General features: G+C 35.8%; 1 protein-coding gene across 1 annotated transcript; it reads right to left on the bottom strand.

The window, feature by feature from the left end:
- LOC122023425 (DNA repair protein RadA-like) lies at positions 1–25670 on the bottom strand. Its single transcript, XM_042581524.1, has 15 exons — positions 24951–25670; positions 23051–23106; positions 22436–22494; positions 22200–22271; positions 11653–11736; positions 10306–10413; positions 9873–9935; positions 9496–9576; positions 8661–8726; positions 7170–7325; positions 4564–4641; positions 2445–2483; positions 1991–2073; positions 983–1055; positions 1–451 (listed from the first exon to the last, which is right to left on the bottom strand). Exons 1-15 carry the CDS (start codon positions 25598–25600, stop codon positions 284–286), a joined length of 1836 nt encoding a protein of 611 aa, XP_042437458.1. The 5' UTR covers positions 25601–25670; the 3' UTR covers positions 1–283.
- Positions 25671–26168: the final 498 nt, after the last annotated feature.

Raw genomic sequence — 26168 nt, forward strand, 5'->3', positions numbered from 1 at the left:
CATTTATAATCAGTGACCACTAGAATTGTAAAAAATCTAATATTAGTTTGAACACATATTTAATAGTTCGACTCCTTTACCGCCCTAGTCACTGCTTGATGCATTAAACAAGTGTTTGTGGAATTTCTTTGTCAGTTTCTGTAATCAAAATGCTGTGTTAGTGTATCAGAGACTGAAATATTTTTACAGAGACTATCCCAAAATTGACTTATGAACAGATCAACGCTGATTGATCATAAAATTCGCATTTGCGTTGTATAAGGTCATAGGTGAGGTGCAGTTGCTAGACACGAACAAACACGGCGTTGATAACTTCTTTCAAGTTTTTGCATCCCAATATTTCCATCTCCAGATTCAACGCCATTATCGATTTCTCAGTTGTCTTGGCTACGATGCACCTCTTGAAACCCAGTTTAGCAACAGCTATTACTCTCTTGTCCATTCTTGGAACCTTCAGAAAAGTTGAATTGCAAATAAGGTCAAGGTTTTCAAAGAACATTTGAAAATAGTAGCAATGATAACCACAACTACAAAAGACAGATTCCCTATCATTGATATCAATCTCCATAAGAATGATCATGCTCTACAACAGTAGACACAATAGGTGAAAATCAAAGCTCATTATTCTGAAATTACAGTAGCTAAGATTGTAAGTTGGAATTTCAGTCTTTGACTTTGGTATTGCATTGACGTTTCAATGCAGGTGATGGATTGGAAGTTGAAAGAAAAAAGAGGTGAAGTAGGAAGAAAACATTATTTGTGCTGACTCGGTAATTTACTGAAACATACGTTTCGACCATTTCGTACAACTCGATATGAGATTTCAAACCACGGTGTAATTATAGGAAAGAAGATAACTTCTCCATAGAACCAAAGTCTTCTAGATTATTTTAATTATATTACAATAATGGATTATTAGTTTTTAAAAATATATAAAAGAACTTGCAGCCATGGAGAAACTATTTGGGCCGATATTACTTACAGAACGAAGTTCACCGCCCAGCCCAACCTCTCCAATGAAAGCAACATCGTTAGGGATAGGGAACTCCAAGAAACTGAATAAATGAAGTCCTTCAGTTGTCTTTCAACTAAATGTTAGAATAATCAAAGATTCCAGATGCTGTGTAAGAATTATTACAGTACAAAATATATGAAATAATGCTGGTGAATGAAACAAAAACATGATGTAGACAGTCAATAGTTTCAGAAAAATGACTTGCACCGCAGTTGAGCTCATTCCAGGTATAGATAGAAGTTGATTAAAATGCAAGATTAGCTATTAACATATAGCAAAAGACACGAGGTCTTCAAATAATTGTTAAACTTGGTATAAATATGTCAGATACCAATGTGGCTTGCATCTTGCTTGGTCCATCTAACCCACTAGTATGCATTTGGCCAATTTAGTTCCTCTTCACAACCCAACCTAACTTGTTTGATCGACTCAGGGTGAAGGAATTCAACGATGAGGTTTGATGAGGTTAGTGTTTGGGAGTGTGGTGCTCACAAGGCTAGAAAGTATTTTAGAGGCACGAGTGTGCATTATATTGCAAGAAGTTATAAGCGAGTAATAGTTCGCAGAAGTCAGGAGTGCACGTATTTTGGTGACAGATTTACTTTTCACCCAATCTTGATGGCACCCAGATGTTGGATAGAAGGATCTCATCTATTCAATTTTGTAACCAGTAACAACGATTAAAAGTTTCTAAAAATCTTATCTATAATTTACTCCCATTTTCCATCTAATTAAACAAACTCTATTCTGATCTTTGATGGGGTTACAAAGGATTAGAGGTATTACACATGCTAAATATCTTTTCTCAGACTCAGGAAGTTGAATGTACCAAAACAAACCTTCAACTCTCACCAATATTACTTGTGTAAAAAATAATTTCAGGCACCAACCAAAGAATTCTAAATCAACTATAGCTAAGCATTAGATTTCTAATGTGTTTAAACCAAAATTCACATTAGATGGATACTTGTATACCTGCTACAAATTGCAGCCGCAATTGCCAGGTCTCCTGCAGTCTCGTTCAACTGAAATCCACTAACAACATTCAGAAAGATGGCCTGTGGAAAGAATTGAAAATTGTTAGACTTTCCTTTCCTGTCAGCAATATTATAGGCGTTGTGCATAATTCTCCTTTGAGGGAAAGGATACCAAAAGATAGATAATAGTTTGATTTCACACTGGTTTAATCAGAAACTTTCTGACTCTTGGCCTAGTAAAAGTTCACTTTCAGATTCAAAAGTCCTGAAAACAGTATTGCATCAAAAAAAATGATCCAGCAGATACTCAAGCAGATATAACATATTTCAAAAACAGCAGTTCACCAATTCATAGGAAAACAGACTAGTAGCCTATCATGACTTAGAAAGCCTTACATATAAGAAACAGAAAATCAGTATTTTAAGACTAACGGCGAAAAAAAAAAACTTACATTTTCTTGAAGCTTCAGGCCAACCTGCTTCATTAGAACCTTCAGAGAAAAAGGTTTTGTATGTCAGAGGCCAAATAAACTGTCTAATTTAGAAATCAGATGATAATTTAAGAACAAGAATTGAAATGCCCTGGAAAAGGCCATCTTTGCTGATTAGTGTTAACTGAACAAGTAATGCAAAGCATTCTATAGAACACAAGACCTATTAACAGGAGAGAAGCATCCAAGACCTTGAATTGTTTACCCATGCATGCTCTAATTAGACAAATCTCCAGCTACATTAGAATATCGTTAGAGCCTTATTTCTAGCCACAATTGTTATCAGGAAATTGTTCTGTGCAGCATAAACAAATCACACTGTCAAAACATGAAGTCACCTCACCGAAGAGCAAAAAATATTTGATACAGCATGACCAAATCATACCGACAAAACACAAACAACTCCGCTCACCAAAGAGGAAAAACATTATTAAAAGTGAAAGACAATCAATTACATGGGAACCTAACCCTTTTATGAAGATCAACGACCTAACTTTTCCACTCAAAAAATAACTTTTCTAAAAATCTAAACAACTTTAATCATTTAAAAAAACTATTAAAACTCAATAAAATTACAGAAATTGAAAGCTAAATTCTTGAGTGGCTTCTCCAATGTGTGAGAAACTGATTGATCTTCATCTTTGTTTTATTTTTGTTCCTTTTTGGGCATCCCTTTTAATGAGTCATCAGAGACACAAATGTCTCTGATCTAGAGGTAGAAGTAATCTATGTAAATCCCATGTGACACACTAAACATATAAAGACATAGGCTTGAATATCTCCTAATAATTTATCACTCTTTGATTTGAATATTAAATGGATGTTTACATAAGCTGGCAAGTTTAACAAACAAGTCAATTTTTCTCACGGTAATAATAAATATCAGTGTCTTCATAGATCTCCAACCCCACCTAATAGGATAATGCTGGGTTGTTGTAGTGCCTTCATAGGTATGCTAATGAATGCATAGTTGTACTTTGTACCGTTGTCTTTGATTCTATGGGCATGAGCATATTATGCAAAGGCGGAGGCTTGAATATATCTCCCAATAATTTAGCACTCTCTAATTTGAAAATTAAAATAATGTTTAAATAAGTCAACAAGTTAAATAAACAACATATTAAAGTAAATTTATCTCACAGTAATAAATGTTAATGCCTTCATATGACTCCTCATGGAAATTCTAAGGCTGATGAATCCATAGGTGTACCCTATGTCATCCTAGAGTCTCTAAGGTGCATAAGCATATTTTTTATAATATTTATTTCCCAACTCAATCTTTCTTCTAATATCCAAATGTGTCTCTCTTATACACAGAATTCTCAAATTTGGGGATAGTAGACAAAAAAATCAATACAATATCTTGGTGTAAACTGGTAAATGACATACTAGAATTATTATTAGCGATTTTACCAACTTATATTCCATCCTTCTTCTTTTGTTCTTTTAATTCAGTTGGTTCTTTTGAGTCCTTGTAGTGCGGCAATCGATTACTTGAATCATGCCTAACGTGTAGAATGTTTCTTCAATGCAATGGTTATTGGAGGGCTTTAAGAAGATTACATTAAGAATAGTAAGGAGGCGCTTTTAGCAGCTAAGCAAAAGGTTTGACAAGGGGCTCTCTAGAAGGTACGAGTGAAGGATCATCAGAGGAATCTTTAGAAGGTTCAAGTGAAGGATCATTAGAAAACTTTTTAGAAGGCTCGTGTAAAGAATCATCGGGGGACTCTTTAGGAGGCTATTGTTAGTAGACTCTTGACAAGACTTAGTGAAAGATCGTCAAGGGCTCTTTAGGTGAAGGATCGTTAAGGGTCTCCTAAGAAGACTCACAAAAAGGAATGTCAGGGGTCTTTGGGTGTTACCATTAGGAGTCTATAAGATTAGAAATATGCAAGTTATGTGGCGTCTAATGATATTTATTAAAATTATTAAATAAACAATGTTTGTCTATACCCACAATCCTAGAAACTTCATTTATGGTTGGTAGGAAACATTTTGTATATTAGATTCAAATTTCAAGTGTTAAACAAGCAAGAAAGCATCTTAAATTACACAAGTACAAGGTACTAGTGCTACTCACCGAAATTATCATATCAGCTCTGCTACATTGTATTCCATTGACATGTCTTCTTACTGAAGAATCAGAAACACACAATGCCTAGAAATAATTTTTTTAAAAATGAAATATTTTTTATGTCAGAGAAGGGAAGGAGAGGATAAATTTATAACTGAAACAATGCTAGAGAAAGACTAAAGAAACAACATTTTCAAGTGTGAAGAACAAATCAACATATTGTATTATATTACTAACATGATCTGATGTCCTCCTACTTAGATTATTCCCGCATCTACAATGCTAGTGATTCTGGCCTCTTACAAAGAAAACTACTGGCCACAAAGGTTACTGTATTATAATATTTAGAATACTCACAAACCACACAACACAGACGAGTTGGGAACAATTGTCAAATGTTGTTTTGTTGTACAAGACTCAAAACACTAAAATTTCAGCATTCTAGTGCTCATACCAATTTTTTCAAACATAGATAACTTGCTAATAGTACAAGACCAGCCATCTCTCTCTCTCATGCACACATGCACATACATGATTGCCAGTAGTAGACTAGTGTCGATACCAGTCAGACCAATTCTATTTTGCAATTCTGATTTTCTTGTGCATTACAACCACAATTCTCTTAACCCATGAAAACACAGACACAACGCTCAGTACAGCCAGCTACTAACCAGTACCAAGCATAAATATGCAAAGTCTAAAATTTTGATTTATGGTATTGGTTTCTGTAAAAACTGAAACAGACACCATTTCATGTCAAACCATTACGAAACAGGGCATGAATAGATTGTACCAACCTTGTTTTAATTAATAAACCACATTTAGGGTCTTGTAAATAGTGGTAGGCGGTGGCAGCGCAGTTAGTGACCGCCTACCGCTTCAATCGTCTAGGTGATGCCTAAGCGGTTGAATTTTGTTTAATATTTTTTATACATAATATTATAAATAATTATTATTCTTTATAATGTTTTTTTTAATAAAATATATTAATTAAAAATTTAATCTAAATATTTTTAAATAAAAAAGTATTATATATATAATTAATGGGATAATTTTATTAGAATTTAACTAAGTCTATTTAAATTATCTCAATCATAACTAGGAGTTGATTAAAATTATTAACTTAAAGTTATTTAATTAAATCCTAACTTACAACTTACTTGCATGTCTTGTTTCGGCCGGACGACGAGCCTGATGTGTCTGGTCCCGTTGTCGGCTCGGGCGACGCCTCCAGGCTCAGGCATCATGTCTAGGCTTGCGCAACACATTTGGACACGTAGTCAGGCACAAGCAACGCATCCGGGTCGCCGAGCTCGAGCGACGCTTTTGGGCCCGTCGCCTGGCTCGGACGACGAGTTTGGATTAGTCGTCGGGGTGCAGTTGATGCCCATCTCTCGCCTAGGCGGTCGCCTCGACTGCCATTTAGAATACTAAACTTAAATTTAGACCTAACGGGCTTTAATTAAGAAATAATTAGAACAGTGGATATTATGATTATGTGGAGCATAGACTCTATCTTGATTTGGTTTGGCTCAAACCAAAACCAAACTAAAGTTGAAGAGGTATTATGCAAGTATAAATAGCTTAATCAGGTTATATATTATAGGTATATGGTTTGCCTATTAATTAATGTTTTTTCAATTAGTGATGCTAGAGTTCCTTAAGTGTGCTCTTGTCTGCATGATCATTGTTGTTCCACATTTCCTCCACTATCAATCTCAAAAGACCAAGTGAACTCGAACACTTGCCTCACAGAAATCCATTGTTGGTAACCAGATAAAATCTAAACAAGTAATTTTCTTCATCCTGACCTCATCTCAATTTTGGTGCCCTAGCAGAATAATGTTTCATTCATGACAACCGGCACAAACAAGATATGAAACCATGCAAATATGTATTTGATTCCTTGAATAGGTGTAACAAGAATATGTTGCAAAATACTTTTGTTGGGTATTAAAATACACCAACGCATAGGCACACTTGATATCCTTGTGAGATGGATGAGAATATCTTCCAGCTTGCAGCATCACATGATTGTTTTCCAACATCTTGAAAGAAAATGACAACTAGGATCCACTACCTAGATCCTAAAGGAAACTAGAATCCTAGATTGCATCTCTTACTATTGTTCAGAACTCACAGAAAATGAATGCTTGGGAAAGGGGGTAACAGAAACAACAGGCCTTATGCATTGAAGGAAATGTAAAAGAAAGCTACAAAAACAAACAACCACAAATGATACCAGCAAGCTGCGTACTCGTGTAATTTAATAGGAGAAGTTGTAGATATATCCATATAGGAAACTGATGTAACAAGGTACAAGGTAGCACATGAATTTATGTAGGTATATGATATTAGATACATAAGCTTTATAGAAGACATAACCTTATGCTACTACTGGGTTGACACTAGGTGGCCATGAAAAACAGAATATAGGTTACCCAGGTATGAGCACTGGAAACTGCAGTCCATGCTTATCTCTAGCAAAAGATAATACTAGTGTTGCTGAGAACACCAAGTACCACAATGATGCAAGAGAAAACCATAAGCAATTATCGGTTTCTTCAATAAAAGAAAATTGAATAACAAATTGAACATATAAGCAAAAATACCTGGATTTCAACCAGGAAAGTTCGTGAGCCGTCAAGGATAACTGCTACTGCAAGACCAGCTAATACTTCAGAGTCAGAGAAGTGTTCGCTTAGGAATATTTCACTTGGATTTGAGACAGCTTGCAAACCAAACTCTGTCATTTCAAACACTCCAAGCTGACAAAAACCAAGAAGTTATTTGCATTGACTTTTTAACAATTACAACCACTCAGAAACATATTAAGATTCATCAAGTGCCAGGACTGTCTCATGTATACAAAAAGTTAAGACTGTTTTGGATAAAATGGCCAAGCCAATTTCTAGAAGTATACCTAGCCATACCAACTAGTACAACATAACTTTTAGATAACATATAATGCACTGCAACAATAAAAGATGCATGAAATCTGTAATTTTAGTGTCATCAGTCATGATTTTCTAGTTACCAATATCCAACCCTTTCAGACCTTGATATCGCATGAATATATACAAGATCAGTTATCTAATCGTATGTCTATTAATAACCTTTTGAGCTAGAAAATTTTGCATGCCAACAAATTAATATTAAAAAAACGCAATCAGATCGATAATCTTCCTATTTGGTCAAAACAAGGAAATATTATATAACTTGGAACAGTAAGATATACCACATTTAGAAATAATTAAACAGCAAAAATGTACTTCAATTTAGCTCTCTTATCCATATTCTATCTCGTTATTGAGTACCCAATATGCATGCTTTTGTATTTACAATGTCTGCCTATCTCCTCTTCACTTTTCAAGGTTGATGTGTCATGTTCAAATCCTGTTAAGCACTAACAACTGTTAACTTGCCAATAGCACTTGAACTGCTGGCTCCAGAGAATAGTAAATGATGACTCGAATTCAAGTCTTAGCAAAAAAAGGTCTCCAATAGTGATGTTATCGAGCCATAAATAATCAAGTACTGATGACTATGCTTACTATAAAAGCTGACAGAAGATAGGCCACTCCTGGATGCTGTTATACAACAGATAAGAGGGAGAGAAATACAAGAAGCTTAAAAATTCACTCCAATACTGCTACCCAAAGTACCCATATGATATTTAGTGAAGTTTATTGCAGAACAGCCACACTCAAATTAAGCTCTAGCTTATGGAAACTCTACAACTGATTGAAGATACAGTTCTATAGGTAATGTGAGTAGTTTATATACTAAATCCACCGAATTCTTTTGAAATCTGGTGTTCGGCACTAGTTCTAGGTCAATGTCTTGTTCAGCCATTTATAAATGCAAATGCATTGAAGATATTACTTATAATATAGGTGGTCAAATACAGATTACCAAATTAATCAAAACACACGAGCCACATTGATCTAACGCGTAGATCCTTTTCAAGCATTTGACAAGCAAATAACTTCATGAGGCAAACACAACCTTTTCAGCCTAAGAAACTTACTCAGAACTATGAGAAACAATGTGGTAAACACAAAATAAAGTAAAATGCCTCCGGTACCTCGACTATCTGATACCTCATCAGTTGAACCAAAGCGGTTCTTCACAGAGCGCAATAGCCGATAAGATGAGTACCTCTCACCCTGTAACAACAGTCTTCAGGTAAGCATATTGGATATAGGACATATTCCATTGTAATTATGGGGTTACAAGAAAAATTACAAGGCATGGAAGGATGCATGTGTGGAGGCTTGGTTACCAAAGCATGAAAGATGCCTAACTCAATTATGAAGGAACCAATAGTGGCCACTGAGACCATGTTGTGTTAAAAGAAAAAATAGCCTAGGGTTCTCATTCCCCCTTCCTTGTATTATTCACATAACAATATTACATACAAATCCCAGACTATTATACTATTTACATAATGGGGTCTAACATTAATGATGTGAGACAACCTTTTTTTCTTCTTATTTTGATCATTAAAATATTTGCAAATGATATATAGTTATTCTGTAATATCCCGGTTCTGAGATTCTGGTTAAGTATGACTTAAAAAGTTAGATGGTACTATCCATATCATCAAAGTGCACCTTCCTTTTCAGAAGTCCAAACTTAAGAACTCCAAGTTAAGTGTGCTTGGCTTGGAGAAATCTTAGGATAGGTGACCTCCTGGGAAGTTTCCCAGGGTGTGTACGAGTGAGGACAAAGCACGCTAAATGGACCTTCGGTGGTCTATGGAGTTAGTTGTCAACCCGATGGGCAATTCTGGTGGGCCGAGGCGTTACATATTCAGTATCGGGTGTTTAACTTTATTATACACTAAAAAAACACAGTATCTTAGTTTCAAAAAGATCCAATAAAATCAAACACGAGATAGTTGGGTGCTACAGACACACAATACATGATACAAACCTCCATATAGAAAACACCATCTACTATGTGCTCCAACATTCGGGGCCCAGCAATATCTCCTGATTTTGTCACATGCCCAGTCTGAAACAAACAAAGAATTCTAAGACTTCTGAATTATTGTTCAAACAAAGAATTCATAAGATTTTACCAAAATATGGATAGATCTTCCAAATCAAATGTGAAGACAAAAATAGAACTGTTCTGATGGGATTAGTGGCAGGTACAAATCACATGATTATTTATTGCCCACATGCTCTGGATAATTTATATAGAAGTACTTTGTAAGCTGAATTATCATACTACTGGTGGGTTGCTGCACCAATCCATGTGAAGTGAGCATCAAATTCAAATAGCAGTTTTAGAGAAGGTTAGCTTACAAAAAGAATGGGGATATTAGTCTGCTTAGCAAATCGGAGCAATGCAGATGTACACTCCTTAACCTGTAGAGAAAAGCAAAATTAGCTACATAGGGAAAAAAAGTGGAGATGAAAACATATTCAACTATGTTTCACATCAACGAAAGATAGGGAAAGCAAAGTTTGCTACAGAAAAGAGGTTATTCCACGTGACAAAAGAAGATACAAACCTTTGCAAACTTAGAGAAAGTATACATACTTCTAAAGTTATTTTCAGCTAGATGCACAATCAAAACAGAGCATAGGCAAATAAAAGCACATGTTAACAAGGCAACTCTATTGTAAAGCTCCCACTGTAATAGATTTTCTCAAGTATTATATATATGCCATAACCAGTATTTTCTGACTTAAACTAGTGAGATGGGAAATTTCTTGTAGTTCTATGAGAACAAACCTGCATGATATTTCCAGCACTACCAGTAACTCCTTTCAGATAAACAGTTTGAATGGAATCAACAACAAGAGCACGTGGGAACAATGTTTGAATTTTGTCCAGGATGTCCTGCAGTTGAATTAATGTTCTGTTTATACAGTAGATTGTCAAACAACTACTAATTTATTGTAAAAACAAGTTAATATGATCCTCTTTCCATGGCATGAATTTTACAAACAAAGATATAGCATTTCAAGAACTATGGTATGGCAATCAGGTCAATATCCACAATCTATGAGAGAATATAATCTAATTGATGGTCAAATTACATTAATAGTATGTTATATTAATGATCCAACAAAAAGATCAAATACAACCTGGCTTTAATACCAAATTATGAACACCGTATACTAGATAATATCAAGGTTTTATCCACTTTACCAATATCCTATACTATCGACCTCATGGTTTTGTCCGATGAAGGAAATTGGCTCCAAAGTGGAACTTCTCTAGAGGTGACCATTGTGAAAGTTGCCTCGTCAGGACTCCTATAGTTCATTATACGTCACACCCATTAGCTAGTCATTTTTTCCAATATATTTGATTGCTTCCTGCCTCCAACATCCTATGATTCTTCCAAGAGGTTGCTCCTTGCCCAAGCACTTTTTCTGGACAATCACTCACCACCCTTGAAAGATTGGGTTGTTCTAGGTGACTTGATTACAATAGAGAATCAAAGAATTAAAAAAATATTTTAATTGAGAAGTGGAAGAAACAAAATGGAATTCTTTAGTCTAGAAAAATAAAACAAAAACAAGAGTCAATGATTGTTTACGAAGCACATTTTCCTTGATAAACTCAAAGAAGCTAAAATTGTGCATTCAATACCATGAAAAAATCAAATTATATTGCCTTTAAACATTATACCATGCCACCTCCATAACACGTTGATGAGGAAATAATATGTAGGATTTTTATTAAATGGAACCCCTTTAAATTAAAAAAAAAAGGTAGATAGCAATGTGTAATGTTCCACAAGGACACCTAATTAACATAGTTTAGTAACAAATATAACATTGATTAAATTTGGCAAACTAAAAAGTCAGCTTGAATTAGCACAAATAAACATATTTGATAAAATGTTCTACAGTCACTGTTACTTCAGGTAATAAAGGGCTCAGAAATAGTGAGCATCATATGAAAATGTTTGTGGCATTCAGGAAAGTTCATTCTTTTTTGGTCATCTTTGAATTTGGGTTTCATAATGTCTTTCTTGATTTATAATTATCAAATGCCAAGAACTCAATCATAACAGCAGCTATCTGGTCAACATAATTGAAATAGACTTCTTTGGTAGTAAGAAAACACCTCAATATCGGTACTTGAATACAAGAAAAGTTCCTTTGTTGTGATACTCATTCTGTCTGCCCTGTTTCCTATTTGTTCAATGCTCTGCAAAGAAAGAACATTGAGTCATAAAACAAAAATCAAGTTCATAGGTAAGAATTTTATGATCAGCTTCAAAGCTTATGAAAAAATTATTAAAAAGAAAATGTTATATTAGTCAGCACAAATAATTGAAAAAAAAAACAGTAATTAACAAGAAAGCAGAGGTAAAAACAATAGGACAAGGATAAAGAATAAAAGCATCACAAGAATGAAGTGTGATAGTTTTCTCAATTCATGAATCCACCAATCAAATTTTTTTCAAAATCTCATAACATTTATCTTAAAAAACTTCCTACCTAAATATTCTTATTAAGAAAAAGAGCTCCCTGTGAATGACGATGATTAAGATAGCATCTAATCATAAAATTCAAGGGTCATTACTGTCTTACAAATTTTGGGGCGTGATGTTGAGATTATAGTATCATCACTGACAGTCTCAAGCTGGGATAAAAAGGTGGACTGTTGCATATACCATGATATCAACATAAACAATGGTGCACACTTAATGAACAAGTATTTTTAAGTTGTTAACTGTATTTGTTACAAGGTTAGACTGCCAAGATATGTGGCATAAGATGCATTCACAACCAGATTACTAATAGAAAACAATGCTCTCGGATGCTAGTTGCCTTGGATGTGACATTTGTCTAGTATCATTGTTAAAAACATGTTCGAAACCACTTATTTAATTGAGGAAATTTATTGGATTAAATTACAATTTAATTAAAATCTAGATTTATTTAATTAAGGGGATTTATTAGATTAATTACAACTTAATTATATTTCAAATTTATTAATTAAAGATATTTATTGGGGTAATTGTAATTGTTCACTTGATTTAATTAAGAATTTATATACATAAATAGATTTAATTAATTAAGTTAGCCTATAATTAGGAAATTTGGATTAGTTAATTATATTAAGAAAATAGAAAAATACAAATATATAAAAACTTATTATTTATATAATTTATGTGTATAAATTATCCATCTATCAATTTGGAAATAAAATATAAATAATATATGTATTATATGTATTATATATATTATATATAATACAAATTATAGAGTATAAATTTAATGTAACGTGTATATAATAATTAAGAAACTATAATTTGTGAATTATAAATGGATAAAACTTAGTATATAGGAATTATAGGACTTAACATTTATAAAGGGATAAAACTTTGTATGTATATACAAATTTATATGTCTATAAATTTTTATAGATTATTCATCTAATTAATATAGAAATAAAATATAAATAATATATTATATAATATAAAATGTATAATATAAATTATAAAGCATAAATAAAATTAAATAAGGAAAATATAAGATATGGAACGTGTAAAATTTTATAAAAATAATATATTATATAATATAAATTATAAAGCATAAATAAAATTAAATAAGGAAGATATAAGATATAGAACATGTAAAAATATATAATGCATATAAACTAATTAAGAAACTATAGTATTATAAATTATATATATATATCATGTAAAATTTGTATGACTAAGTAAAATATATATGGAATTATATAACCATGAATATAGGTTTCTATTTAGACTTAGTATTAAGTTTTATAAAAATAATATATAAGACTTAGCATTTATAAAATTGGTAGGAATTAGAAATTGAGACCAAGTCCTAAGTTCCCTCTTTTATTTAAACCCTCACCTAGAACTCCACCTTGTCTTCTTATTTCCACCGGCCCTAAACTCTCACCTCGCCCAACTCCACCGGTTCTAGAGCTCCAAGAGAAGACAACTAAAGGAGGGGTTGGTAGCTGTTGGAATAAAGAGTTTTTAATATTCATAATATTTCAGGAGAATTACATATGCTTATATAGCCACACAACCCTAAGTATTAACTTATTAACAAAAGATAAAAAGACTTATCTACCCTTGCTTCTCACAACACTCCCCCTCAAGTTGAACATATATATCAAACATATTTAACTTGCTAAGAGAAGAGTTAAACACAACTTGGGATATAGCTTTTGTAAACATATCAGCAAGTTGATCTTCAGACTTAACATAAGGCAGACATAGCTCTCCAGAATCAAGTCTCTCCCGAATAAAGTGACGATCAATCTCAATGTGTTTAGTCCGGCCATGTTGTACTGGATTATTTGCAATATTGATTGTTGCCTTGTTGTCGCAATACAACCTGAGAGGTAATTCAACCTTTAATCCTATGTCTGTCAACAGAAAACTCAACCACAACATCCTGCAAGACCATGTGTCATGGCTCGATATTCAGCTTCAGCACTGGACCGTGCACAAACATTTTGTTTCTTACTCCTCCAAGTTACCAAGTTTCCTCCCAAAAAAGTACAATAGCCAGAAGTGGACCTTCTATCATCTCGAGAACCAGCCCAGTCTGCATCAGAATAGCATTCCACCTTCAGATCACCACCTCCTTTAAACAGCAAGCCTTTTTTAGGACATGATTTCAAGTACCTTAGAATCCTGTCAACGACCTTCATGTGGATAGTTTTAGGAGCATGCATGTACTGGCTTACTACACTAACAGCATAGGTGATGTCAGGCCTAGTCATAGATAAATAGAGTAATTTTCCAACCAGCCTTTGATACGTTCCCTTTTCCAGACTTGTAAGATCTTCCCCACTAGAACTAGTAAGATCATGATTTACTTCTATAGGAGTAGACGCTGGCCGAGAACCCAGCTTTCCTGTCTCCTTGAGTAAGTCCAACACATATTTTCTCTGACATACATAGATTCCTTTCTTTGATCGAGCGACTTCAATACCCAGGAAGTACTTCAATGATCCAAGGTCTTTAATTTCAAATTCTGATGTTAACTTGGACTTAAGAGCCTGGATTTCTACCTCATCATCCCATGTAACTATCATATCATCAACATAAACCAAAAGAATGGTAGTGCTGTCCTTTTTCCTTTTTATAAAGAGTGTATGATCAGCATTCCCTTGTTTAAAACCAAACAATATCATGACTTTGCAAAACCTATCAAACCATGCTCTAGGAGATTGTTTAAGCCCATACAAAGTTCTTTTCGCTTACAAACCCTTTTGTTTCATTTTCCTGGTGGCAACATGTATACTTCTTCATAAAGGTCACCATTCAAGAAGGCATTTTTAACATCTAACTGAAATAGAGGCCAATCTTATTGGCAGCAAGAGAAAGAATACCGACAGATTTAATTTTGCAACTGGTGCGAAAGTTTCCAAGTAATCTACCCCATATGTTTGGGTGAATCCCTTGGCAACAAGTCTGGCTTTATATCTACTCACTTCACCCTCTGAGTTATACTTGATAGCATAGACCCATTTAGAACCAACCAAGTTCTTCCCCTTTGGGGGATCAACTAATTCCCAAGTACCATTTCTGTTAAGAGCCTCCATTTCTTCGTTCATTGCTTCCTGCCACCTTGAATCCCTTACAGCTTCATAATAGGAAGAAGGTATAGCATGGTTTGATAATTGTGAAACAAATGCATGATATGAAGGAGATAAACGAGAATATGAAACATAGTTGGAGATAGGATGTTGAGTACATGACCTGACACCTTTTCTAACAGCAACCGGAAGGTTCAGCTCGTTCATATTTAGAGGTGCGGTTGGCTCAACTGATGAGGATAACTGCTTCACAGGATCAGGAGCCAGAGCATCCGATTCAACTAGTCGATCAATAGTAGGTTCTTGCTTGTGTCTTCGTCGTTTATACGTAATAATATCTGGTGAAGACTGTGCTCCCAGTGATGGAGCATCTTTTCCCAGTGATGGGGCATCTTTTCTATTTTCTATGACATCCAGTGGAATAGGAGAAGAAACCACTTGAGGAACTTGAGGAACGACCACTTGAGGCACAAAGGAAGAGGTAATATTCTCCCCCTTGAGGATGAGACTGAGGAGAATAATAAGACAAACTCAAAGAAAGTAACATCCTTCAAGATATATCTCGTCCTAGTAATAGGATCAAAGCACTTGTAACCTTTCTGGCAAGTGGAATACCCTATAAAAACTCCTCGTATAGAACGAGGATCAAGTTTAGAAGATTTAGGACCAAGAACATGTATAAAACAAAGTGAACCAAAAACCCGAGGTGTAAGGGAGAACAACTCTACGCTAGGATGAAGAATAGTGAGAGGACACCGGTTCCCGAGACCTTTAGATGGCAATCGATTGATGAGATAAACAGCGGCAAGAACAGCATCAGCCCAGAAATATTTAGGTAAGTGACGTTGAAATAATAGTGCACGGGCTGTTTCAAGAATATGACGATTCTTTCTCTCGGCCAATCCATTTTGTTGTGGTGTGTAGGGACAAGATGACTCATGAAGAATTCCTGAGTCTTCAAGAAAAGTATTTAGAGACTGTGCAAAGTACTCACGGGCATTGTCAGAACGAAGAATCTTCACCTTTGAGTTAAATTGGGTTTCAACCATTCTACAAAAATTTTGAATGAGACGAGGAACTTCTTCCCTGGTTTTCATCAAATAAAACCATGTACAGTGGGTGTAGTCATCAATAAAAGATAGAAAATATCGATAGTCATCCAAAGAAGTCACAGGAGAGGGCCCCACACATCCGAATGAACAAGATCAAATGGAGACAAACTCTTCTTTAAAGACTCAGAAAAATATGTTCTACAATGTTTGGATAACTGACAGATTTCACATTGGAATGACTGAAGAGAAACAGAAAGGAACAGACTAGGAAATAAAATTTTCAAAGACTGAAAAGACAAATGTCCCAACCGAGAATGCCATAAAAGAATTTCTTAATGCTTAGTTCCCAAACACTTGGCTGCAGATTTCAGAGTAGATCTGCACTGAAACACTTGGCGGTGGTGACCTTGTGGGCACCTTCGGGAAGAAGATCTGCACGTGGCAGAGAGAAGGGAAGAAAGCTTGATCGGCGCCAGGAGATCGCGATGAAGGAAGAGGAAGCTTGGTCGGCGCTAGGGCAAAGAGGAAGAAGATGCGCCGACGGCTAGGGTTAGGGATCGGAACTTTGCTCTGATACCATATTGGAATAAAGAGTTTTTAATATTTATAATATTTCAGGAGAATTACATATGCTTATATAGCCACACAGCCCTAAGCATCAACTTATTAACAAAAGATAAAAAGACTTATCTACCCTTGCTTCTCACAACAGTAGCTAAGACTCAAAGACATGTTCTTAACTATATTATTGTTTTATTTAGCTTCTATGTCTTGTGAAGTTTCGGATTTTATAGTTTGTTAGGTTTGGTTATGTTGTGGTCTAAATTAGCCTCAATAGATGAACGAATTTGTAAGATACGACAAAATTAAATAATAAGGTTTAATAGACAAATAATCTTAACGGAATTTTTAGAAATTTTTAGGAATTTTCTAGGAATTTTTCGAAACTCGTATGACGTATGTTAAAGGGATCAATTATTGGGCTAAGGGAAAGTCTGTTTAAGCTACCCTATTTGAACGAGGAAATGTTTAATTTCTTTTCTTTTTCTTTCTTTCCTTCCCCGTGCCCTAACCTCACCTCTTTTCCCCGACACTGACGTCATTCCCTTCTCGCCGTTTCTTCCCCTAGCCCTTCGTCTTCCTCAAACCGACAGCGCCGCCGCGACGCTCCTTCCCTGTGTACCTAGTTATTACATGGCATGTGTATCTAGGTTTTTTACTTGGCATGGGTACCTAGATCATCGATATGGACTTGGTTTTCCTTTTGGTACACATTATGAGGAGGCTGGTATTTTCAGGGTTACATGCTTAGTGTCATGCACCATTTTGCATGATTGCATGCTGAGCGATTGTCGGCTCCATTGTTGTTGAGCATATCGCCAGTTACATGGATCTGCACACACAATCACTAATGGGTTAGTGGTATATCAGACAGAGTGTGTTGCAGCAAGTTGCTCTGTCAGGGTTCCGCTGGTCCGCTCATGGGTAGTGTGATTGCAGCGTGGTAGCGGACAGGGATCCCTCCTCTTGACTATGACACAGGGAGATGAGAGCATTAAGCTCCCCCACTATAATTTCGGGTAGGAGGATATGTGAACTCCGACAACATCCTGTCCACTCAGTCACTCAGGAGTAGTGATGGCAAAGTGCACAGTTGTCATAGCCCTACCCACTCGACCTTACTATCGTGTGTGAGGTGGCTGACTGGCGTCAGGGGTGATCATGTCATTTGCATCATATGCATGGATTGCATTTATTGCTTGTGATTGCTGCATTTTGGATGCTGTATTTTTGTGGTTGCATATGATTGGCATACATACAGGAGACATGATGTGTTTGGTCTGACGACCCTTATATCCGGATAGGAGGTCCTGGTGAGTACAGCTTTTTTACTTGTTCAGTTTTCACATTTCCTGTTTTTAATCAAGAGACTGTACTCCATGATTATTACTGTTAGATATATCTTACTATGCATGTCAGCTTAATACCCGCTGAGTTGTTGAACTCACCCCGTTGCTTTATTTCTATTTCAGGTTGAGGCTGTCGGAGGTTCCAGTCGCTAGTCCCCCACCTCGTGTAGATATGATTTTCTACTTTCAGACTTTGTTTCCTTATTTTGTGATCTACATGTGTGTGATGTGTAGATCTTGTACTCGTGGATGTTATATCGAGTTTTGGTCTACTACCCTTGTTTTACGTTGCGATGGTTTTCCGTTGTGGGTTGTGTTTTCCTCAAGTAGTGGAGTAGGTTTTATAATAAACTGCGTGTTGTAATTTGTTGTGTAGCTAGCCGGAGGCTGATTTATTATAAACTACGTGGATTGTTTGTTTATATTATTATATATGTTCCGGCTGTGTTGGTCAAGGATTGTGAGGCCCTGCGGGCTATGTAGTCAAGTATCAGATTGACACCCGGAGATGCTGCCAAAATTTCCTCTAGCAGGGACTCCTCGAGGCGTGACAGAATTTCACTTCGGTGTCTTCTGTTGAAATGTAGGAAATTTAGTTAGCTTTCATTACCAATTTACAGAACTCTTTTCGGATCAAATATGAATTTCATACGATTTTTATACCACTGACTGATGAATCTGGAATTATGCTGTGACCCTGCTGCTTTTGGTTCTGTTGTGGTGTAAATTAGCCTCAATGGATGAACGAATTTCACTTTGGTGTCTTCTGTTGAAATGTAAAAAATTTAGTTAACTTTCATTACCAATTTATGGAACCATTTTCAGATCAAAGATGAATTTCATATGATTTTTATACCAACGAATCTGGAATTATGTTGTGACCCTGCTGCTTTTGGTTCTATTGTGGTGTAAATTAACCTCAATGGATGAACGAATTTCACTTCGGTGTCTTCTGTTGAAATGTAGTAAATTTAGTTAGCTTTCATTACCAATTTACGGAACCCTTTTCGGATCAAAGATAAATTTCATATAATTTTTATACAACTAACTGATGAATCTGGAATTATGTCGTGACCCTGCTACTTTTGGTTCTGTTGTGGTGTAAATTAGCCTCAATGGGTGACCGAATTTCACTTTGATGTCTTCTATTGAAATGTAAGAAATTTAATTAGCTTTCATTACCAATTTACAGAACTCTTTTCAGATCAAAGATGAATTTTCTATGATTTTTATACCACTGACTGACGACTCTGAAATTATGCTGTGACCCTGCTGCTTTTGGTTTTGTTGTTGTGTAAATTAGCCTCAATGGGTGAGTGAATTTCACTCCAGTGTCTTCTGTTAAAATGTATCTTTTATTACCAATTTACAGAACCATTTTCGGATCAAAGATGAATTTCATATGATTTTTATACCACTGACTGACGAATCTAGAATTATGTTGTGACCTTATTGCTTTTGGTTTTGTTGTGGTGAGTCTTAAATTCTGTTTTAAGAGTTATGAATATGAATGTTGCATTACAATTTGGGTCATGCTTCTAATTGTCTTCCCTTAGAAGATCCATGCTTAATTTTAAGTATTAAATTTGTAAATTTCATATTTATGGGAGCAGTTCTAAATTCTGTTTAGGGGGTCTTATTCATCATGATGTTGCGCTACCGTTGTTCTATGTTTTCCCACATCTTGTTTTATTTTAGTTCTTTAAGTTCGTGTATGTTTAGGTACCCTATATAAGTTTCAGTTTTGGTTGTATGTATGTGTTAAGGAGATGAAACCATGTTAGCTTTTATAGATTTATAGGGTTTGGATTGTATAAGACCTCATGCTCTTTTATTACTTAGAAGTTGATACCATGCTAGCTCCTAGAAATTTTGATACCATAAAGTTGAACCCAAGTTGATGATTACTTTGTGTCATATGTAGGTTTGGATCTTAGGGGTTAAGTTGCCATGAAGCTAACCATCTGGTGCTTAAGATATATGTAAATTTTTGGAATTGGGTTGTGTTATACCTTTGTTTATTTTACTTCTTATCATGCTAACTAATGAGTCACATGTTAATGTTAGGGAATTAGGATGTTAGATCTAGTTATGCCCATGTTTCTTCTTTCTCTTCATCATGTTAACTTAATGAGTCATATATTAATTCTATGTGTTTCGGACTTTTGGGGTTTAATATATGCACTCAATTATGTTTTGATAATTTAGTATGTTAGATTAGTTCGTTATTTTAGGGACATGTATGTTATGAAATTGATGATAATATGCATGTGTAATGTGGTTACAATGTGTAACTGATACCATGTGAAATTAAAAGTAGTACTCTTTACGAAGACAATTTAAGAACCATGCATGTATACTTGCGATGTAAGATATGAAAGAGTTATATGGATAAGTAGAGGAATACGTGCATGTGTGATGACAATACGGAATTGGTGCCTCGGGAGGAGCTCCGGGGAGGGCCTTTCCAAAAATGAATGATGGTGTAACACATTGGTTTCGACTAGTGTGAGTTGTATCATAAGGCATATGCTTGTTGCACAACTAATTACATGATCATGGACCAACACCTACGTTATGTTCGTCTCTTATTAAATTATGTATATGTTTTCCTTTCTGTAAAGTAAGTTTATGCTCCATGCTTCCTAATTTTGTTCTTGCTTATGTTATGCTCTTGTTAGGTTTTAGATCTTTGCATTAGTAATGCTTAAGATTATATTTTGCTATGCTCATGTTATGCTTTATCTATGCAATTATTTATGTGGAGCGAAAAGTATGATAACATATATGTTTGGCAAGAGTATGTTCACGATTATGCTCTCCTTATGTTTATGCAAAACAATTAGCTAGAGGATGAATTAGTTAGTATAGGTTCTCCAATAGGACGCATAGATATAAGAACTAATTAATGCATAATATGGTTTGAATGTGCTGAGTCTCTCGACTCACAGATTTTAACTATTTCAGGTAATGAGACGAATGAGGCAGGAGACATTGACAAATGGGCCAGCTGGGGACACAGTAGTACAACCCGAAGACCTTCCAGTTTAGTTTCCGCATCAGTTGGATTTGAATGTTTCTTTTTGTAGAATAAATTCTGGAACTATATGACCAGTACCTAATGTGGCTAGTAGTTAAATGTTTTAAGGACTATCTAAGTATCTCAGTTAAATCGAGAGTATGTTATGGTTGTAAGTGCATTTATAATTCGGGACGTCCGTAAAAAAAATTAGGATGTTTCACAACCACCGCCTACACATCGTGGAAGAAGAAGTAATGTGGACATGAAGAAGAGAAAAACATTTTTAAAAATTAGATCTATCGGAAGACATTGATTTGGCCTGAATCAGCAAGTTCTAAGTTCGTAGTTGCCCACAAAGATCTACACTGTCTCCATTGAACATACATCGCAACAAAAGCATTCACCATGCCACAAACACACTCACTATGAGATGATTCACCCCTCCTTTTATAGACCAAGGAGTCTGGACCTACATAAGTTCACTTGGCTTGCAAAAACTCTAAGAAAGGAGTAAAAACAAGAAACAATCGGACAAATCTAATACACAACTCCCTGTGTTTGCCTCTCCATTGAGCAACCACTTCAACTATCTTCCAGTCTCCTCCCTATCTAAAATGTAATATATCAACGATATTTTCATATACAAGGCCAATATTTTTTAGATCAAATTGTCAGTTAGCATCTTAAAAACAATGTTCAAAGTTACGTCAACAGGTCTTTAAGATGATTTCTCATTGGTGAGTTTGCAAGTATAAATATAAGAAAATATTGGCTTGCTAGGAATTTAAGTTCTAACTTTTGGCTTAGTTAAGGCACATATTTCGTAAATGGTAAATTAACCCATCACAAGTACCACCGCAATTTTGTGGGACCATACGTTTGTAGATATGTGTCAACTGTGTTCCCTACCTATATATCTTGAAGCATCAGACAATTTGGTCATGACAGCAGCCCAAGTCACACTATAAGATTCAAGGAAATGCTTCAAAGGTTACAAGAAAGGTTGTAATAAAACACAAAAACGAAAACATGAATACCCTAAATTGCCACAACAATAAGTACGACCTTAGAGTAAACAGTTGAACTGATACATACCTCCTCACCAGATACGTATACAACTGGAGCAGACCCATTGTGATTGAATCCTTGAGCTAAAATAGAGGCAATCTTCATAGTCACAAACAAAATTTTTGTATCAGACATAACCCATAAATGGACAAACCTATTTCAAAAATATATGCATAGTAGCAATTTTCTGTAGGTCTACAATCTACATAATCAGTAGACAGAAAGCAAACAGACATAGGCTTTAACAGTAATACAGTTCAAACCTGCAATAGTAGTGTACTCTTGCCAATACCGGGGTCGCCACCAATTAGAATTAAGGAGCCTGCACAACCAAAAGCATAAACAAACAATGGCTTTAAGACAATGGATAACAATCTCTGCAATCAACCTTAATTTGATCTTGCTATGTTGAGTAACTGCATCAACAATTCATGTCCTTTTCATTTCCCGTCACTGCTAATTTTCTTGTGATCATGAAAGAGTTCAGAGTCTGATAACTCATCGTCTATCAATATCTCTTAACTTCCATTATGCTTGTTAAGTGTTGCTTTCCGTATTTGCAATATAGTCTGAATAAATACTCAAGGTAAAATCAAATGCATGAAATGCAGTTCCACAATAGGGAACAAAATTGACTAGAAAATGAATTCTACAAAATAATGGCTGAAAGCATCAACACGTCCAAAAAAAAGAAACATGCATATGTATGAAGGTAACTGAAACCACTTAAGATAGTGTTACAGAATCATAAATTGAATGCTGATGTAGAAGAAATAACCTTTAGTTCTTATCAAATTTCTATATTTCAAATTATCGTAAAGCAGAAAGAACCTTATCTTGAATTCAAGAGAAACAAGAGTAGACTGAAATTTGCATACCTGGCACAATACCACCACCAAGCACTCTAGAAACCTCCTGTCCAAAATGCCCCGAGCTAGAAAGTAAATGCATATCAATATTCAGAAAGATTTTTTTTTTCATTTTCATTTCTTATTTCTTCATTGCGAAAGAACCATTCATTTCAGAGTAAGAATATTGTTTCCATTAACTTTCTTCAATTTGATGAACAATTGTATAAGCATAGATGAATATATTTTAATATGCAAACCCAACCTGAATATGTTCTACAACTGCATGGAATTTACCTTTTATTCAGTACATACTACATACTACATAAATGATAGATATCTAAACAAACATTTCATAAAAGCATGAACATGACTGCATATCCAGATTTCTTTTTTCAGTTGATAGGACTTTACATAGTTGCAACTAGTAGAAAATAAAGTAATGTCACCTTCATTTTTGTTTTTTTATAAACCGACTTAACTTGACCAAACAATAACAACCAAGCCTTATCCCACTAGGTGGGGTCTGCTATATGGATCCTTTTACATCATGAGCTTTATCTTCTACTATATCATCATCCTCGTTTGATATGTGTGTTTGTCATAGTTTCACATCGCCTAACTGGAGCATTTATTGATCGTCTAAGTACATGCCTGTACCTTAACATTCTCATCTCTGCAACTCTCATCTTCTGCTCATGTGCACGACCAAGAGTTGCTTTATTAGTGATCAAACTAGAATTGATCATAATCGGATTACCTTATTATAACACTCGACTCTAACTCTTTTTTTTTTAAAAAAAAGGCAGCCCTGTGTATCAAGCTCCCACCATTGTGGGGTCACGGGGAAGAGTTTATTGTACGCAACCTTATCTTATTTTGCAAAAGGTTGTTTTCGAGACTCAAACCTGTGACCTCCTAGGTCATATGGAAGCAACTTTACTATTATGTCAAGACTCCCCTTCGCCTCTAACTCTATAAGAAAGAGGAAAATAAATTTTATATGTAAAAGCAAAGCCAACTACAATAAAGTGAAGCAGAGGAAATGTCACAGTAATGAATAAGGATAAGCAAAAATGTTGAACGATGTATGAAAAGAAAATGGGCTGACAAACATCAAAGGTTAGTTTACTTGGAGCGAAAGTAACTCAGCCTAGAGTACACACTGGAAAGAAGATAAGCATTCTAAGCCCTCTTTTCATTTTTGCAGACATTTAAGTATCTTTATAACAAGATGATAATCTCACAGACAAACAAAGTACTTGTAACAGCAATAGCGACGAAAGTAGAGTAAAATCTTCATAGCTAAACCATCAATAAGATTAATTTAATAGCAATAGATGGTGTCAAACATGTCACTAGATGATAGGTCCATCTACAGTTAAAGTAGCACCATGGAAATTCACTTTCAATTTTGATCTCTACTAAAAATCTCTTAGAGACCATATAAATTGACTCCTACATAACTCCATGACAAAGAGAGTTAAATCTAGACATTCATATATTAAAAGAAGACGATGCCACAAATGAAAGAAGATATCTTGTAGTGTTTCACTAGACACATTCAAGGTGGTCTCAGGCATATTTAAACTTCGTTCCATCTGTTGTGGATAGTTCAATGCAGAAGTACTGTGACATATAACTAACAAGTTATTGAAGAAAATCAGTGGTACTGGTGGTTCACCCCAGTTAAATCAAACCCATTACATCAATGACAGCAATAAAATAGCTGCATACAATTTAATTGATTCAGCAAGCAAATTCATTCCGCCTAAATTATTTCTATTATCCTCATTGAGTGCTAAATAGACATTACCCCTGAAATATCATACATTTTAATTAAAAACTCTTCATACATGGTGTTTCTACATTAAAGAGAAGTAAGCTCCAGTGCAGTGATTGCAGATACATGTAAATCAGAAAGGCTTACAGTGGAATTCTCCATTCAGACTGGTTTCTGCTAGCGCTGACTTCTGCCAAGCTCAGGGGGGCCGCCGTTCTTAACTGCTGAGGGAACCACGACCTAACTACGGCTTCAGAAATCTCAGACCCCCTTGACGTACTCACCTCAGACTCCACAAACTTCTTAACCGAGGCCAGAGTATGGCAGGATGGGCAACTTCCCCACCACTGTCCAAATCCCTCTCCACAGTTATCGCAGACCCAAGAAATCCTCGCCTTCCCCGACTTCCTCTTCACAACCGCGTAGGGTCCGACATTATGACCTTTCTTCTTCGTGAAAGGCTTCCCGACCCTGAAGCTTTCGTTCTCGTCTGCAACCGGCGTGCTCTTGATCTTTCCCTCCAGTGGATCAAAGTAGGGGGAAACCTTATGCATATCCTCAGCCTCACTGGATGAAGGCCAAGCTCCAGATTGTTCCTCCCACTCTGGACTTCCGGAATGAAGCGTGCACCTGGGGAAGTCGAATGGTCGAGCGAGGAGCCTTGAACCCCCAGGGAGACTGGAGGAGAGGAGAGATCGTGAGCCCGCAGAGGCTTGGCTTCCAGGGAGCAAGAGGAGCTCGTGGCGGAGGAGAAGAGTGCTGAAAGGTTGCATCGAGGCGGGCTGGATTTTGAGCATCGGATACGGCAGTAGACTACCGGCGGAGGAGGAGGAGAATTCTCCGGCGGAGGCGCTGCGTTTGGCGGTGGAGATTCAGACGACGAAGAGGAGCATGTTTTGAGCATCGAGAAAGGCTAACGAAAAACAATAACCCAGGCGAAAAAGTTATATAAAAATTAAAGGTATTTCATTAATGGTTTCACTGTAGCAATTACGTTTCATCCGTAGACCAAAATTATTGTCATCAATCTCTAAGTTTACTGTCCCCTTATGTTATAATTTGGATCGAAGTGGATGGTCAAAGGTCATTCGAAGGCCGCTCCCCACTCGGTGCCAGATTACTTGGCCACTTGTCTACTGTCGGCGGTCTCCTGTCATCCGTCCCGATCCAAACTATAATCTGGGAGATAGTGAACCCAGGGAGGGATCACAACCAATTACGATCGGATTACGGCCACGATTCGACTGCAATTGCAAGTAGTCCACCCTGTAAGTGTTGGATCGTAAGCGCTCGATAGAGGGAGAGGTGAATATCGATTAAAAATTTTGAGATGCGCAGCGGAAAAAGTGAACAACCAATAGCAAT

Source organism: Zingiber officinale, chromosome 9B (genome assembly GCF_018446385.1).
Source record: "Zingiber officinale cultivar Zhangliang chromosome 9B, Zo_v1.1, whole genome shotgun sequence".
NCBI classification, from domain to species: domain Eukaryota; kingdom Viridiplantae; phylum Streptophyta; class Magnoliopsida; order Zingiberales; family Zingiberaceae; genus Zingiber; species Zingiber officinale.

Coding starts and splice junctions, on each gene's coding strand:
- LOC122023425 (XM_042581524.1), bottom strand. CDS start 25,600: ATGCTCAAAATCCAGCCCGCCTCGATGCAACCTTTCAGCACTCTTCTC. Junction 10,414..11,652: donor ATTCAAGTACCGATATTGAG/GTGTTTTCTTAC, acceptor ATTCAACTGCAG/GACATCCTGGACAAAATTCA. Junction 9,577..9,872: donor CTAATATCCCCATTCTTTTT/GTAAGCTAACCT, acceptor TGTTTGTTTCAG/ACTGGGCATGTGACAAAATC.